A 19,146-nucleotide genomic window follows, 5' to 3' on the forward strand; every position below is an offset into this window, starting at 1 on the left:
CAGTGGACAATTGTTTTTGTTAACAAATACATGTATCTTTTAAAAACCAGTAGACAAACAACTACTTTTAGCATCTGCACCTTCTTTATAATATTAAAAGAACATGTTTTTGACATTTATATTTTTCATGCAAGCTTTGCATGGTGATATTTTTATATGTTATATATTTTGATAATGAACAAAAGTGAATATACTATTATAAATTATCATGAACTTTGTTTTTCTGTTTATATTTAACTGCTAGACAGGTAAAGTAGCTATTACAAGGCAGTGAAAATCTTACACTAAAGTATACAAGATTTTGTGTTGTAGTCAATTATATAGACATGAAGACAAATATCCCATATGGTAAATATACTTAACAAAAAAATAAAGTGTACACATCAGTTTAGGATCGATCCCTGTCAGTGGGCCGGTTGGGCCATTTCTCATGCCAGTCTGTGCACTACGACTTGTATATCAAAGGTCGTGGTATGTACTGTTCTATCTGTTGGATGGTGTATATAAAAGATCCCTTGCTACTAATGGAACAAGAATATAATTCAGAATTACATGATGATTAATAAATCAATGTGCTCTAGTGGTGTCGTTATACAAAACAAACTTTAACTTTTTGACATCACAGGCTCACTGGCAAGGCAAAGGTATGATTTTCAGTTTTTCACCTGAATCCTTGGACAGATCCATCAATGTTTAAAATACAACAAATAACATTCATTTTGACCATGCCACATTTGACCCAAATTACCATAAAAGAGCAGAGGGAATGCTTCATGTAGGCATCAGTGACAATGACTGTACACTTGTTAATCGCCTAAACATGACTGGATCCACCAACAGGGCTTGAACTTAAGAATTTGTTACCCACAGCATTTAAAAATAAAATTGCCAAGGGTGAAACGGTCCACAGACGGCAATTTTGAGTTCACCTATGGCAGGTATTTAAAAGGCGACTTTTACAGGAAATAAATATGACTGAAAGGTTATTTTGTTACATGTAGACATATTTCAGTTGTACAAATGTTAAATACTGCTGTTGAGGAGTTTTACCGACGGCAGTAATTTTATTCAGCAGCACGAAAGTGTCATCAGTGAAGCTACCAACCTATGGCAATATATATCTCAACAATGACAATTGCCGTCGTTAAGATCGAGCCCTGCACCAGTGATCGTCCTCATAGTAGTAGTAGATCATCAGTTATGTAGGATCAGTATAACTGAACCACAGCCCTCTTAAACTGGTCTCTACCACAGACTATTGTTGCCCATCAGTGAAAAAAAGAGTTTTATTTGTTTAACAACACCACTGGAGCACATTGATTAATTAATTATCGGCTATTGGACGTCAAACATTTGGTAATTCTGACTCTTAGTCATGAGAGGAAACCTGTTACATTTTTCCTAATGCAGAAAGGGATCTTTTATATACACTTTCCCACAGACACAAAAGCACATACCACGGCCTTTGACCAGTTGTGGTGCACTGGTTAGATTGAGAAAACAAATCAAATTGGTTGAATGGATCCACTGAGGTGATTTGATCCTGTGACACAAGCACCTCAGGCGAGCCCTCAACTGCTACCCATCAGTTGCAAAACACTGAGCAAACTGTAAAAAAGCAACATACTGTCGTTCTTCCATCTATTGCACAACATCCTCATGATATTTCAACACAATAATGCACACTGCCCGAGGGTGCACAGACTTTCTGAATCAAAACAATGTGGATGTATTGCCTTGGTCAGTAATGTCATCAGATCTCCATCCCATAGAACAGCTATGTGAGGAACTTGGGAGACGTGTTCACGTGCAAAATCTTTAACCACTGAACATTTGATGGCTATAGCAGGCTGTAGAAGAGAAGGGACACAATTTACCCATTAATCTCGTGAACAAGTTTATTGAGTTCATGAGAGGACGTCAAGCCTGCATTGATGTCTGTGGTAGCCAAATGGTCTGAGCTGCGGAGACCTTAACATTTTGTGAATCACTGCAACTGAAGACTGTGAATTTTTTTGATTTTTTTTTGATATTGCTGTTCTATATCAGTGTGAGGTAAGCATAAACCAGAAAAGTCACATTTAATTATATACATGTGCATTTATTCCTAAAATGTCATCCATGGAGTTTGTCAGGTTGATATTATTACATGTATACTTTCTTTTTTGTCGAGTATAATTTTAGACCAATGTTGCTTTAAGACTAATTTTAAACAAAACTGTATATATCTTTGTTTTAGACAGGAATATAAATAACATTGATTAAGCTATTTAAAAGTCAACCCACCAATCTCCAAATTTTTGGTTTTAGCATCGGTGTATTTGACACCAAATAGCCAATATATTTTTTATCCTGGGGTATCGTTAAACATTCATTCAGTCAATGTATGACCATGCATTAAAAGTATGTGATTGTGAAGTGATAATTCAAGTGGTTTTCGTGATCCATTATGAAATCCCTAATTGATTGTTGTGGAAAATATTTATCGTTATATTCCTACAGTTTAGATTATAATATACATGTATCATTTGTTGGGTTTGTTTTCATGTAAATGTAAAGAAAACAGATACTGAATAAGTACTATGGGTAAAATAGCAAAATTGGAAATAGTGAACATGACAATGTAGTCTCAATATTTTTATCCTTGTTAAGTTCAAATAAATTCTAACCAATTGTATATATGTAAATTGATCAATGATGGAATTCCAACCAATACCCAACAGTATTACCACGTTGCCGGACTGACATTCACATTTATTAATGGTGTTCTAAAATCATGTGATGACATACAGTACTGGAATATCTAAACAGCAGTATTTCCATCAGGTTAACTGTTGGATAGATGTAGTACCAAAGGAAGTTGCATTCTGGGAATTCAGTGGAATGGATATTCAGGATGACATTTGAATCTGAAAATTAATAGGAAAATATGATTTATAAGACAAAGTGGTGAAATGGAAAACATAATGGAAAACATGGGGAAAATGCATAAAAATCTTCAGAGAATAATAGAAATGCTGGTATGAAACAATGTGTTACCGTAACACCAGTTCAATTGTTATAACAAGCAGTCAACAATGTCTAAGCCAGTGTCTTTATGGTGGTCACACCACATTTATCATTGAATTAACATATTTTAAGTGATGCATGATAAATAATTAATTACAGAGCTCTTAAATTATTTTTCATGTATCCACACATTCTTGAAAAGTTGTATAATTTTTCGACTTGGATACATAAACTTAAGTAAATTTTAGAAAAAGAATATTAAGCAATGCCCCAGTATATTGTTAGTACATTTTGAAGTTATTGAAAGGAAATTGCATTTTTCATTTCATTTTAACTTATTTTCGTGCTTAAGGTTCAAACATGCTGTCCTGGGCATACACCTCAGCTATCTGAGCTGTCTGTCCAGGACAGTAACTTAGTGGTTAGTGAGAGAGAAGATGATGTAGTGGTCAAGTCATTAAAACTCACCCTGTACCTACCAGCCTTTGGTCCGATGGTTTAACCACGGCACCATTGAGGCCGGTAGTAAATCGCAGTAAACTGCAATCACATCTAATATTGATGCAAGGATGTGTGTGCTACTGAGAACAGGACACTATACGGTCATATATCAGTGAAATGATACGCCTGTAGTATTGTTTGTGTAAACTTCATTGATACTTATGTCGCGTAAGAATGCAAACGTTCATTCACTATTATTTGAATCAAGAGATTTTTGTAAATGATGTCATTTGGTAAATGACGTAATTTTGATAAGCGACGCCATTTTCTCTAGCTGCTGTGCATTTTTACGGATCATTTAGTTATATTGGAAGGAATTGTCCTGTTCGTGTTTAGTTTATATTTTATGAAAGTGAAAGAAGGGAACGTGTCTAACATTTATGCTGTCGGAACCGTTTATTTTTCACCAACAGCTGTAGAACATCGCTTACAAGTAAGTTACATGTCATGATTAGTGAAGAGGTTTTTTTTTTTAATTAATGCGTATAAATCTACATGTCTACTCTGCTATAACATTTTCCATTAATTTATTGTATATATGTTTTTATTGTTTTAGTAGCTTTCACGTGTGTTTTCATCAAAATATCTAAATATGGTTGCCTGAATAATCCGGCTTGTTGCACAAAAGTAGTGCAAGTCAGGGGTGGGGGGAGGTAGGCATGGCTTAAATTTTTTGGTTCATCAAGATATGAACGAAAAAAGGTAAGCACCTCTGGACCAATCAGATGGCCATAAAGTGTATAGACGCAAAGAAAATTTAATTATTAGCCAATGATTAATAAATCAATGTGCTCTAGTGGTATCGTTAAACAAAACAAACAAACTTTAACCTAATATTTGTAATAGTTAATATATATTTTTTTCATACATAAGAAATTACAAGAAAATAAAATCTAGAAACATACAAACACTGATATTCCAAACAAGAAAATGCATTTCATGAATAATGTAAGTCATTAGTAATTTAATCGGTCAGAAAAGTATTACAATGATAGAAAACTCAGGACAGAATTTTTTAATGCTTAGTCTGTGATTCCAATTTTTTTAAAGTGACCAGACAAATAATGTAAAATATCAGCTTACGTATCTGCAGTCACAAGTCTTTGGTTTCTGTTAAGTTTTGATATTTCTTCCATTTCACTTTGGTCAAGCTCAAAGTCAAAAATCTAAAGATCAAAATAAAGTACTAGTATTTACAATGAGTACCCACATTTGCTGAAAAAGAAAGTCATAAATAAAATGAATACCCAAATGAACATGTATATATTAACTTAAGTAAGACATTACAACAGAATAAAATTATTATTAAACATTTAAATGAACTTTACGTTGGACTAAATTGTAAACTGTGATGAAGCAGTTCAACTATAGAAGCTACACGAACTCACTATGTATGACAGTTGTTTGATACATATTTTAAGTAACATGTCATTGATCTGTGTCGCTGTTCAATATTGTAATGGGTAATGGCATAAATACAGAGAAAACGGTTCAACTATAGAAGCTACACGAACTCACTATGTATGACAGTTGTTTGATACATATTTTAAGTAACATGTCATTGATCTGTGTCACTGTTCAATATTGTAATGGGTAATGGCATAAATACAGAGAAAACGGTTCAACTATAAACCATATAGATTTAGACATCTATATAAATACAGAGAAAACAGTTCAACTATAAACCATATAGATTTAGACATCTATATAAATACATATACAGTGAAACATCTCAAGACAGGACCCTCTGTAAACCAGAATTCTGTCAAAACCGGACGTTTTACAGTCCCTTTTTAAAAACCAGTACAGAACTTAACCTGTCTAAACTGGATCCCTCTTTAAAACTGTACATTTGTCTTGGTCCTAAGGGTGTCCGGTTTAGAGGGGTTTCATTGTGTATGGTGTGGATTGTAGAATGTTATATATCTATATGTATATCTCTACATACACATTCATATAGAAATTATTGTCATTATTTTATGTACAAAATGACATTGTATAAAATAAGTTGGTATACCTCAAAGTTTTCTTTAATTCGTGATGGGGTGATGCTCTTTGGAACTATTGCATACTTTCGTTGTATTGCCCATCTGAGAGCTACCTGTAATGAATACCACAGTAATGCAGGCTGGAGAGTAACGAGTCTTCACAATGAATCTTGATGGTTACATATTCACAATCAAAACAAAGAGTAAATGTCGAGTGAATTTAAACACTTCGATACCTAGAGAATACTAAATGAGTGGCTGCTAGATACCATTTATATAAGTATGGCTTTCTGAAATATATCCAGAGATAGTAAAAAACAAAAACTTCAGTGTTAACACACTCTATTTGAAATATTATTTTGTTGCTAAACAGTTGAGCCTAACAAATATGAATATTTAGGTATCCACATAACCTTCACTCCTTGTATGAACATTGTTGGTTTTGTCAGTTTGATAAATTTCTTGTGTTAAACCTGCAAAAATTGTATACAGACATACCTGAGCTGGTGTTTTTCCATATTTGGATGCTATCTTTATTAAAATGTCTTCCTCCAGTAACTTAGGCATTTGCTTCCCAACACTGAAAGAAAACAGTATCACCTGTAAACAAGCCAACATTGGTAAAGTCAAGAACAGCTGCTTAGTGTTCTATTTAACAGTTAACTTAGGGCTTCTAGAATTTAAAAAATACTAGAAAGTAAAAAAAAGAGCAAAAGGCAAAAATAAACCCAAATAAGTCCAAAGCATTTTATAATCACTATTAATAATAGTTAACAAAGATTTTGTATTATATTTCATTTGCAAGTGCAAATACTATTACCTATTCCAAATAAATTAACATATTTTATTTAGTGTACCATTGAAAAATACAAACTGTAATTCCAGTCTGCACAACTGGGGGTTGCTAATAACACATTATTTAATTATCTCAAATGACAAGTGCTATCCTATTTGTTGCATGTAAATAAAATATAATGTATCACAATTTTTATATATAATGCCCAAGGTCAATATATTGTTAAATATAAATCAGTTTCATTACAAACTGTTAACATTATCAACAATGGAAACTAATTTGGTGTAGTTGACTGATGACCGTTTGCATTACGCCTACAATGTGTTATTTAAAATAGCAAATCAATGAGTAACAGTAATAAGTAGATTAAATTTTTAAATTTAGATGGTATATATTGATGATAATTAGATTTTCATATGACTTGCATCAATATGTTTGTGGTGTCATAGATTTTAAAAAATATATTTTAATAACCATATAAACTATGAAGTACTTAAATAAATTAAGACAATAGTTGAATGACTATATACAGACTGTGGAACAACTGAAGTACTCACTAAGTGCTGCCACCTTTAGCCAAAGGTGCATAACCAGTGACGACAATTCCATTTTGTTTGCATAAATCCAGCAGTTGACAGTTGGTTAAATATGGGTTAATTTCAATCTGCAATTGTAATAGTCAAACCTACATTAGACTTCTATTAAGACCTATTCAGAAATCATTAACAGCTCAATGGGGAGGAGTAATCCCACTGATTTCTCCCAAGGGAGGGGATAAAGGTTTTCCATAGTTATGTAGAGAAATGCATTTAAACTGTAATTTCTTCAGATTTGGTGGTTACGGTAGCTTCCTTGACCCATGGAGAAACAAAATCATGAATTTGATCATTCTGTCCCCTACACACTCCTGGAAAATGAGTATCATATATTCCAGAAGTCTGGCAGGTGTGGTGAATAATTTACTCGGGTGACTGTTTAGGCCCATGAGCCTCTTGTTCACAGGGTACATTGTAGTTATTAAGAGAGAGTATTTTTTAAAGTAGTTCTCTCAATATTGTATTTTTCACAGAATATATTTTTACATAGAAATTGTATTGAAAAGTGACTGGTGGTGTTGGTGTAACCTATAGTGTCTGATCTTTAACAACAGTCACCAAAAGGGCTTCAATCCTATGACCAGTGACAACTCGCCCACTTATTCCACAACTAAGTCCTATTCTTGAGGATAGGCATCTATTTTCGGTATATCTCATACTGGCTGAAACGTGCTTGATGTGGGCATAGCACCTTGCTAGGACAATGTATCCAAGGTGGGAACATACATATTATTTGTCAACTGAATTCCATGTTATATACCTCGCTCGTTGCGTGGTCAGTGCGGGATCGATCCCCATCGGTGGGCCCACTGGGCTATTTCTTGTTCCAACCATTGCACCACGACTGGTATATCAAAGGTTGTGGTATGTACTACCTTGTCTGTGGGATGGTGCATATAAAAGATCCCTTGCTGCTAATCGAAAAGAGTAGCCCATGAAGTGGAGACAGCGGGTTTCCTCTCAATATCTGTGTAGTTCTTAACCATATGTCCGACACCATATAACCGTAAATAAAATGTGTTGAGTGCGTCATTAAATAAAACATTTCTTTCTTTCTTTCCATGTTATATACCTGTAGATTTGACGGACTGTACTTGATGTCAGATTGTAGCAGCCTTTCAAGTTGTGTTGAGCTGAAGTTTGAAACGCCAATTGACCGTGTCAGACCAATGTCCACCAACTTTTCCATAGCCTATCAATAGTATGATAAAACTAAACCGGAAATCCAACATATTTATAGGATATTAAACAAGCTTCCATTTCGTATCATGTTTATGTCCTGAGTGAAATAATTTTCAATTGTTACGAGCTTTAGCGAGTGACAATGAAAATTATTTGATGAGGAACATAAATATGATACAAAATTGTAGCTAGTTTAATATCCTATTTATTACCTATTAATTGATTTCAATTTATATAACTAAACTCGTTTGATTAACGTTCCGGTAAGGTTGCAGTACTCCAATCGATGACATCATCGTGTGATGTCAAAATGTAAGTCTCACTTGATGTTCTAGTGGGACATAACATTTTGTTATGTACCGAGATATTTTTAACCATATGGATAATAATAAGCTTAATGGGATGCTTTCATAATTGTCAGATCAAACCAATGTGGTTTTTTAATGGATTCTACATTGCAGTTTTTTGTCATAAAACCAGGGCCGGATTTAGACCTTGGGGGGGCCGGGGGCACTTCAGGTTCGGGGGCCTCTGAACATAGAAATTAAATTACATGACAAATAAAAAAAAATGAACTAATTTTATAATTATTAATTTTTTTTACAAAGGAAGTCCTTAGTCTGGGGGCCCTCTGGCAGGGGGGCCCCAAGGCAATTGCCCCCTTATAAATCCGTCACTGCATAAAACTACTATAATATTACTATTATCAAGGATTACGAGGTTCAGTTTTGTTAAATGTTGGATTTTAAATGAGAATTATATTTACTTAGCATACTAAATAAGCATTGCTACCACTCAACATGTTTACATTTTGTCCTAATCTATTCAGAAGAGAAGTTAAGCATTAAAAATGCATGTATATTTGCATTCCATAAGTGTTTTTTTCCCCCTATATTATGATGTAATACCTTCCATGTTTCAACATAATCAACATCTGCTGGTATAAATTCACTGGTAATCCATGTTTTACGGTCTGCTGGTTCCTGCAAAATTCACAAATACAAATGTAGAAAATTAAACAAATATAAATACCACCAAACTGATAATTGTATGTCTGAAATACATTTGATATTTTGCAGGTTGTGTGTTTTACTCACAACCATTTCATCTGGTTATCTAGCTATATGGAAAATGTGAAGGAAAGCATTTAGGGCACAAAGTCATCCCATGGCTAATGAGACAAGGCAGATGAGGACATAAAACAAACACACAAAATATACCCACGTTTTCTGTGCAATGCATTCTTTAAAAAACACAAACCAAAACACACACACAAATGCATTACCACATCAATTCTGGAACTTTTGTCTGACCAGAGACGGACTTTATTGTAACACTGAACTAGATTGTTATTTTGTTGGTCTGACACTGAACTAGATTGTTATTTTGTTGGTCTGACACTGAACTAGATTGTTATTTTGTTGGACTGACACTGAACTAGATTGTTATTTTGTTGGCCTGACACTGAACTAGATTGTTATTTTGGTGGTCTGACACTGACACTAACACTGATTGTTCTTTTCAAAACTGTTATTCAAGCTAACTTTATCCATGCAAAACCTTCAACCATTTTAGATGAATATAATTATTGGTTAGGCTACAGATTAATCTGAAAATCATTAATACCCATTTATTTCAAAATCTTAAAATTCTATTATCTAAATAAATATATACTAGGACGTATTTAATAGTTCCTATAAGAATTACTTTTAGCCCTCAGATAATCCAGTGATTAATACTGACCTGAAATGCGGTGGGCCAGTGCATTAAAAACATATCAAGATAATCCAGTCCGAGTTCATGCAAAGACTCTCGACAGCCTGTCTCCACATTCTCTGGTTTGTTGAATATTACCCACAACTGAAAGTACAAAGAGGAAAATGTTGCTGGGAGTACTACTAAAATGCTAAACAAACTGAACAGGACACAAACCACTAGGTCAGCTTGGTGTTATTGCACTAGTGAGCAAATACAAGATAACAGTTGGTGGATGTTATTTCATTAATTAACATACATGCAGGCAGGCCAAACCATGACACCATTACACTATAATCAACACACTACACAGTAGACCCAGACAAAGAAGAAAGGAAGGAAATGTTTAATTTAACAACGCACTCAACACATTTTATTTACGGTTATATGGCATCAGACATGAAGCAGGAAACCTGTTGTCGCCACTTCATGGGCTACTCTTTTCAATTAGCAGCAAGGGATCTTTCATATGCACCATCCCATAAACAGGATAGCACATACCATGGCTTTTGATGTACCAGTCGTGGTGACTGGCTGGAGCAATAAATAGCCCAATGGGCACGCTGACAGGGATCGATCCCAAACCGATCGCGTTACAACTGGGCTACGTCTCGCCCGCCAGATCCAGACAACTGCACATAACTCTTATTCCATATCTGTCAATTTATTTTACAATTTGCCTATTACTTAGGTGGTGGTGGTGTGTGTGTGGGGGGTTTGATTTTTTGTGGGTTTTTAAATTTAGATTTCTGAATACTACTCTGAAAATGCAATAAAAAAAGCTCATTTTTGAAAGTGAAAAAATGAAAACAGGTTTCTCATTCTTCAAATCGCTGCCTACTCCATATTAGAAGACCTGTGCTCCATTGGAGTTGTCTTACTTTAGACGTGATAAACAAGTCGTGCCGTTTGACAGTGCCGTCATCCATCTTCTCCCTCAAAGCCTGGCCGATCTGTGTCTCAGCCCTGTACACCCAGGCTGTGTCGATGTGCCGGTATCCCATAGCAACAGCTGCCTTCACCGCTTTGTACACTTCATCTTCCTGGTGTAGAAAACAAACAACAAGGGGAAAATCTCATATTAGAATCGAGATCAAGGCCTCAGTGCAGACTTCTGTTTGAACGACCGTGACCTTATGACTAGTGTAATGACACCTCAGCACATTGTTTACAGTATTAATCATTAACTAGTTACATAGGTAAATGTGATGCTTGACTTGGTTTTAGACAAAAAAAATCTGCTGTATCCACACACTGAATAGAAAAAAACCCTATCACAACTTTTCTATACTAGTATTAGCTGGCCGGAATGGATGGCAAACAACTTGTCTACCATGGAAAAAACGTGTAGGCCTATGACGTAACTCAGATATATACTTTAGCCACATTCTCCATCATATTCTGACTCCTCCCCCTCCATCACATCCTGACTCCTCCCCCTCCATCACATCCTGACTCCTCCCCTCCACCACATCCCCCTCCGTCACATCCTGACTCATCCCCTCCTGACTCCTTCCCCTCCATCATATCCTGACTCCTCCCCTCCATCACATCCTGACTCCTCCCCCTCCATCACATCCTGACTCCTCCCCTTCCACCACCTCCTGACTCCTTCCTCTCCACCACATCCTGAGTCCCCCACCTCCATCACATCATGACTCTTCCCCATTCATCATCACCAACTTGACCCCACCCCAATAACCTGATTTCAGCTTAATCCCACCTCCAGGATTTTATATGGGGGAGCACCCACATTGGAGAAGGGGGGGGGGGGGTGGCAATCACATTGTCTATGAATCATGTTATTGGGTAAAAGAAAAATATATGTGGTTGAGAAAAAAGAGATGTGATTGGGTGTGTGGGGGGGGGGGGTGGGGGTGGAGTGGGCATTGCCTCCATGACCTCTCTCTGTCCAGTACCCCACGCCCATTTTAGTATTATAATGTCATTGTCTGTATTGACCATTGGACCCCATCAGGCTATGCGACAACTACACAACTCAGAATATGGCATTTTTATATATGGTACCTCTTTCAGGATCCCTCTAAAATAGTTTGCAATGCTAAGAGCTAACTTACTAACTTCACTCATCAACACACCCACCTACCCGTCTTTCCCTGTGACTGTTACTGACCAATATAAAACGAGGCATTGAAAACATTAAGTTACTTGTGACAAACACCCTCCCCAATATCAATATGGGGAGGGCTGCAGGAGACTCTAGCTACAAACACCCCTTCCGAACACTCACCGTCACCCTTCTATAACGTATGATCCCTTTCTATAGCGTATCCCGTGATATATCTACACACACACACACACACACACACACACACAATCTCATGAAACCGTGCACAAAGTATGTCTCGTTTAATTGTAAGGACAGTTTACAAACTACAACGTATTATTAGTCCTAACATTTAAAACGGTTTATTTATGGAGTTAGTTTAGTCTGACATCGGACCTAGAAAGGGGGAGCAGATGCTAATACAAGAGGGTGATGGTACCAGGAGACCCGTTCCCCCTAAAAATATTGAAATATCTCTTCTCCTTCCCCCTTTTTAACCCCCCCCCCCCCAATCGGCATGCCCTTTTGACATTTGATCCACGTGTCCATTTCCCGTTAGTTTCCCCCAACCCCAACCTGCACCCTCAAAACGTCCTGGATCCGCTACTTGCAAGAATGTTTTAATATACATTTGTATAGTAAAACAATAATAGTATGTTAAAAAAAATAACTACTTACTCGAAACGAATGATTGAAGGTGCCCAACCCGACAACTGGCATGTTGAAACCAGTATTTAACAGGACATTTGGTACTGTAGACGTCATCTTGCCACCACAAAATGTAAATTAGTAAGATTCAACGTTATCAACCTTGACCCATAAGGGACCGTTCAACAATTATTACATAAGGCAAAACATAACCCCTTGTATTTTTCTTTATAAGTAAAAAAAATAAAAAACGAGACAGTTGTTTTGAAAATGTTATGTACCTCTTGACATAGCTCTAGTTACCTCCAGCCCTACCCCTCATTGATATGGTATAGGGCTGGAGGTGACTCGAGCTACTTTTTATAATACACCCCGCCCTCCCGCTAATGTTTCACTCTCAGACACTCCGACCCTAGTTAACAGCGAGGTTTATCTTGTCTAGGCATTCCGCCCATTAGCAGCTTCTGGACAACGGTTCCGAGGAATTTTGCTCGGAACGAAATTGCGGTCAAAATAACGATTACCATCACATTTCCACACCCTAATCGTATATCGTGATCTTTTTCGAGCTCACTGAGACCAAGAAATACTTACTTTGAAACAATCTTCACTTTGAATTAAAGGAAAAAAGTCCGACTTTACCGAGCGGATTCTAGCAGCCACTTTCTAACAGACAATTACGCTGGCAGACAATTTCAGCTGACACGCATGGCGACGTTCTAAACACCGGACTCATATGCCTTTCGAAGACCTTTTAAGACATAAAAATGAGTCTTGGTTGTTATTTTGATTTTGTGTGGGTTTTTTTATATAAAGATACTCTTTTAAACTCTGAAATTCTTAAGTTATAGTAAATACTAATAATTAGCATATCGGTGTGTTTGAAAGGCGTATGAGTCCAGTGTTTAGAACGTCGTCATGCGGGTCAGCTGAAATTGTCTGCCAGCGTAATTGTCTGCTAGAAAGTGGCTGCTAGAATCCGCTCGGTAAAGTCGGACTTTTTTCCTTTAATTCAAAGTGAAGATTGTTTCAAAGTAAGTATTTCTTGGTCTCAGTGAGCTCGAAATAGATCACAATATACGATTTTGGTGTGGAAATATGATGGTAATCGTTATTTTGACCGCAATTTCGTTCCGAGCAAAATTCCTCGGAACCGTTGTCCAGAAGCTGCTAATGGCGGAATGCCTAGACAAGATAAACCTCGCTGTTTGTGCTTGCACGCGAGGTTTATCTTGGTGAACTAACTCCGACCCCAAAACATGTAGGCTGTACGAGAATAGCATGCGCTCACGAGTCGCTGTATTAAGCCCCGGTCACACTGTCAAGAATCGTCTGGCCGGATCCAGGACGGATGAAAACTTCAGATGACCCCGGATAGTGGTCCGGGTCCCCTACGGATGCACCCCGGTTGAACTACGGTTTTCGACGGATAAACCAAGGATTATTAAGGATATGGGTTAGTTGACAACGGGGAGAGCTACGAGTCGCTACGGATCGCTAAGGATCGGTATAGTTTAGTACGGACCACAACGGATTGTCACGAATGATGTTGGATCGTATCCGTGGCTAACCCGGAGTCTTGATCCTTGACAGTGTGACCGGTGCTTGAGGCCGGGAATTACTACGATTAAGTTCGGATAAGTACGGTTTATTACGGATTAGAACGGATTATTGCGTTCTTCTACAGGTCAGTAAGGATGTACTACGATAAATGAATGGGTCAAGTAAGTATGACCGATGCGGGCACGACACAAGACAATTTCATCCTTCCTGCACTGTCTATAGGAGGACTGCCACTCTCCCAAGAATGGCTTGATGGTATGAAGCTTGTTCGGAATCGCACCGTCCCAATCACGTTGCCAAGTCGAAAAGATAAATTGGTTAATACTATATTTAAAATCGGTATACGGTACACCAACCCTGGCATGAGGCAAATCTAAAGCAGACTTGGCAGCAGAATCTGCCTTTTCATTACCCCTGATACCAACATGGCTGGGCACCCAACAAAATACATCTTTATTGGCAATAGATAAAAAGACACACTTTCATATCATCATCCCAATTAAGGGTTGTCACGAATGATGCCGGATCGTATCCGTGGCTAACCGGCGTCCTGATTCTTGACAGGGTGACCGGGGCTTTAAACCTGCTAGATCTATGTTAGGGTCAGGATTTTCATATGTCTGGGAAAAGTCTTTCCATTCTGCGATTTTAGTTCACTGTGTAAACGTTAACTGTGAAATGCATAGTTTCAGTTACCCTTAATCAAAAAAGGCTAGGTTGGTATATTTATTTTAATTTACTGAGTATCGAAGATCAGACAAAAGACAATAGAATCTGTTACACTACATGTCAGTGGCGGATCCAGAAAATCCATTTATGCGGGGGGGGGGGGGGGGCAATGACATGAGGCGGAATGCCAAGGGAATTTTGGGGTAGCTTTGGAGAGGGATCGTAAACAAATTAAAATTAATATATAATAAAATTATAACTCAGAAAATTTAGGGAGGGGCGAGCCCCTTCCCTCACCCCAGATCCGCCTCTGCGTGTACTTTATTAGATACAGTTTTAGTTCAGTTTTTAGTTGTAAGCGATTAATATTTTATGTACTTTATTTTTGCTGGTCAACCAGACTATGTTTTTATTACTCATATATGAACATTGAAATAAAGTTATTGTATTGTATTGTATTTCTTTGGATTGCCGATGTAGGCTTATACTCAACACAATAAATTAAGAGCCAATAGACTTTTGGTAATTATTTGACAGTGTCATTTTGTTCTAGGCTGTTATCACTCCTTGAAAGCTCGTTCCACGAAGAATACGCTAATTCAGAGCAATGATACTATATTTAGTAACGTTCCGAACAAAGTAAAGTTTGTTTTATTTAACGACGCCACTAGGGCACATTGATTTTTTTTATCTTATCATCGGCTATTGAACGTCAAACATATGGTCATTCTGACACTGTTTTTTTTAGAGGAAACCCGCTGTCTCCACATAGGCTACTCTTTTACGACAGGCAGCAAGGGATCTTTTATTTACGCTTCCCACATGCAGGATAGCACAAACCATGGCCTTTGTTGAACCAGGTATGGATCACTGGTCGGTGCAAGTGGTTTACACCTACCCATTGAGCCTTGCGGAGCACTCACTAAGGGTTTGGAGTCGGTATCTGGATTAAAAATCCCATGCCTCGACTGGGATCCGAACCCAGTACCTACCAGCCTGTATACCGATGGCCTAACCGAGGCCGGTTACACAACAAGGTGTTCGGCACTCACCACGCCGTAATCGTCACGCACAAGAGGGAGCAAACATACAGACAAGCGATCCTGTTCGGCAAGATCGACAACCGGTCTCTACATAAGATGATCCGAGCGGTCTGCGGCCCCGACTATGGCATGGTAGTTCGTACCCTGCTCCAGCGACAACATCTACTGCCGACTCTCCGGGAATCTCCAGCCTCGCCGACTTAGTCAACCTCTCCTAGGACAGGTAACCTCCTTTTTGGGCTTAGTTGGACTTTAAATTTTTTCGACCGTGGTTCAAAATTCTTATGTTTATTTTTTTTATAAATAGTCCAACGCACTTTACTTTGGCGCCCGTTCAATTGCTCAAATCACCTTAAAACGTTTTCGGCCGAGCATTCAAAAATACTTTTGGATTTAATTTCTCAGTCCAGACGTGTAGGATCAGCAGGTTTTTCACTTTAGAACTTAGGTCTTTGACCGACCGCACATTTTTTTAATTCCAAATTCTGGCCACCTCAAACTTACCCCCGCCCAGACTTGGTCACTGGCGAAACTCAGAGATTAAGTCCGTGACAGGCGTGCGTGAAGCCTTCGTGGCATATACGCACGTGCAAAAACTTACCATGACCATGACCACCATGTACATCAATGAGATCCGAAACAAGTAAATGCTAAATTAGGTAGAGTATCATTAAATAGATATTTACTAAATATTTACTTGTCAGTTTAATATGAAAGAAATAATTGACGAAAATCATTTTAATTCTATTTCCGACACTACTTTTTTAATACCTATTTCAGTGGCGGATCCAGAAAATCCATTGGGGGGGGGCAATGACATGAGGTGGAATGTCAAGGGAACTTTGGGGGAGGTTTGGAGGGAAATCGTAAAAAAATGAAAATTAATATATATAGCCTAATAAAATTATAATTATATAGTTGCAGTTGTCTCATACGCTTATAACTTTAATTCATTGACAATTGGCAATGTGCATGCCATTGTTCGATGGGTGATAGCCATGGCATAAACCCATTTGATATGTTGGTGTATTAATCCGGTTATTGCTGTTGTTATAGGCCATTTGTTTACAAGCCAACAACACCTATAATGTACACCTAATCATAACATTGTGGTCAGATTTAGTTAAAAGTGCGTAGCGTTACAGTACAATTTTGTGGCAATCGTGATGACTTGATATTACAGATGAAGGCAATTTTAGAACTATAATTTACTAAAAAAATATGTTATTAAAATGTTATTTAGAAATGTTATAGGATAAACAGAATTCATTACTAGTGTTTTTCTAATTTATAAAATATCAACCTCCTATTAATATAACGCAGACACTACCTAAGCCTAACGTTCAGAAACAATGTAAAATGAACAAATCATATTTACCCATGATATCCATGTCATAAACCCATGTGATAATTTATAATGGGTAATGTGTTGCTGTGGATGGGTCATTTGCTTACAAGCCAACAAGACCCGTGTACCTGAGCGTAACGTTTTCAAAGATTTGTTTAAAATGCGTGACGTCAAACTAATCTGTGCTAATCGTGATGACGTCATATTATCAATGGCGGCGACTTTAGTACTGTGATTTACTATAAAAAAAAAAAATTAAAATGTTATTTTAGAAGTGTTATAGGATAAATAGAATTCGCTACTCGTGTTTTTTAATATGTAATTTTTTTTATTAAAAAATGCTCGTGACGAATCCTCTATATATCCGCTTCATCCATGGTTTCTGTACTGACGAAATGTAAGTATTCAATAAAAATGTACAAATTCTGATGAAAATATACGAGTAGGGCAGTGACCCCAGTATTCGACCAGTGTATTTATTTAATTACCATACTCCTTTAAACTGAATAGAATATAGATTTTCCCAACGTATTTTGAACATACGCGACAGGGTGAACATTCTTTCTTCCGGAAACGCAATAGCAGACGATAACCATGTGAATGAACGTAAGTATATATTCATCGACGTCGGCCATTTTTATAGCATGCTATTACACCATCCAACATCCCGTGAACATTTGCAATACTTTTGATCCATTTGAAATCTTTGAAAATGTGTTTAATCTTAATATTTATAATCAAATGGAGCTGGCAATGCAATGTGACCTCAGTCATTATAATTTCAATCACATGACTACGTGATCAAATAATGGCATATGATAGAGAGGGTTGCCCCAGTATTCGACCAATAGAAAAGCTCGAGGATACATTCCCAAAATAAACTTCCAAGAACCACAAATTTACTAATTTTATGTATTTTGGTGCTGTTTGTCAGGACTTGCACAATTATCTTTTCTTTTATTTTCAGTCTAATAGCATTATTTGTAAACTGAGATAGGACCAAAGAGACTGTTCACCAGAAAGTAATAGTGCGTGTGTGAATGTGTTTATAAGTATGTGCGTGCGTGCGTAAATGCAAGAATATGTGTTACAGTTCTTAAAATCAACACTTTTTGGATTTAGTTGTTTGATATATGCTGCATTTAATATAAAATAAACTTCAAAGTTTAGTTTTATTAGTTAATTAGAAAGTGGTCGAATATTGGGTCAGCTGGTCGAATACTGCATACTGTTCCTTGCGGCAACTAAACCAATCTAATTAAAATTAGCTCCACTATTACATGTGGATCTAAAGACAGCCAGTTGGAGCTCATGTCCACCAATCAAAACCTTACTTGCAGAATCCTGCCAGTGATTTAAAACTAACAACACTGCGTAGTCCCCAATGTCCAGGTAACATTTTGTCTGTAAATAATAATTTAAATATTGACCAATCACACTTCGCCTTTTATAACGTTATTCGGGAGCATACAAATTCTAAAAATATCGGGCGAGTCTATTTTAGTGGCCGCAGTACAGCGAACCATACCAATACGTACGGGGTGGGTTATCAGTCTTCAATTTTACATTACAAATTATTTATTTTATAAAATAAAACATGTTTTAAGGCATTCGTAATTCACACGAAACATGTCGTATACCCTCAGGATAATTCGGAATGTTTTCAAATTATTTTTAAATCACTGGCAGGATTCTGCAAGTAAGGTTTTGATTGGTGGACATGAACTCCAACTGGCTGTCTTTAGATCCACATGTAATAGTGGAGCTAATTTTAATTAGATTGCACCTAAACCTACTCTAGTCGGCGTATACCACATGAGGACAAAACATGGGTCTATTCAGTGAATAGCATTGCCAGTAAGTATTTACGAAAACCCCCAAATATGAGCAAATGCCAATAAAATGAATATGTTATAATCCTTTCTGTCTTAAGTGGTCGAATACTGGGGTTGTTGCCCTATACAACATCATACGTCCGGA

At 37.0% G+C, this 19,146-nt stretch overlaps 1 protein-coding gene across 3 annotated transcripts in view; it reads right to left on the bottom strand.

The window, feature by feature from the left end:
- Positions 1–2,084: 2,084 nt before the first annotated feature.
- Positions 2,085–19,146, bottom strand: part of LOC121383007 (aldo-keto reductase family 1 member B1-like) — a 69,217-nt gene continuing 52,155 nt past the window's right edge. The window contains exons 1-10 of one of the 3 annotated variants that reach the window (XM_041512735.1): positions 13,138–13,188; positions 10,709–10,870; positions 9,816–9,932; positions 8,981–9,055; positions 7,963–8,082; positions 6,852–6,958; positions 5,997–6,078; positions 5,528–5,611; positions 4,594–4,676; positions 2,085–2,909 (exon numbers count right to left, since the gene is read on the bottom strand). In XM_041512735.1, coding sequence (XP_041368669.1) covers positions 2,876–2,909; positions 4,594–4,676; positions 5,528–5,611; positions 5,997–6,078; positions 6,852–6,958; positions 7,963–8,082; positions 8,981–9,055; positions 9,816–9,932; positions 10,709–10,831 — 825 coding nt within the window. In that variant the 5' untranslated portion in view covers positions 10,832–10,870; positions 13,138–13,188 and the 3' untranslated portion in view covers positions 2,085–2,875. Of the gene's footprint in view, positions 2,910–4,593; positions 4,677–5,527; positions 5,612–5,996; positions 6,079–6,851; positions 6,959–7,962; positions 8,083–8,980; positions 9,056–9,815; positions 9,933–10,708; positions 10,871–12,573; positions 12,935–13,137; positions 13,189–19,146 lie in introns of those variants that run through there. The other 2 variants (XM_041512734.1, XM_041512736.1) reach the window with 2 other exon arrangements.

Source organism: Gigantopelta aegis, chromosome 10 (genome assembly GCF_016097555.1).
Source record: "Gigantopelta aegis isolate Gae_Host chromosome 10, Gae_host_genome, whole genome shotgun sequence".
NCBI lineage: Eukaryota > Metazoa > Mollusca > Gastropoda > Neomphalida > Peltospiridae > Gigantopelta > Gigantopelta aegis.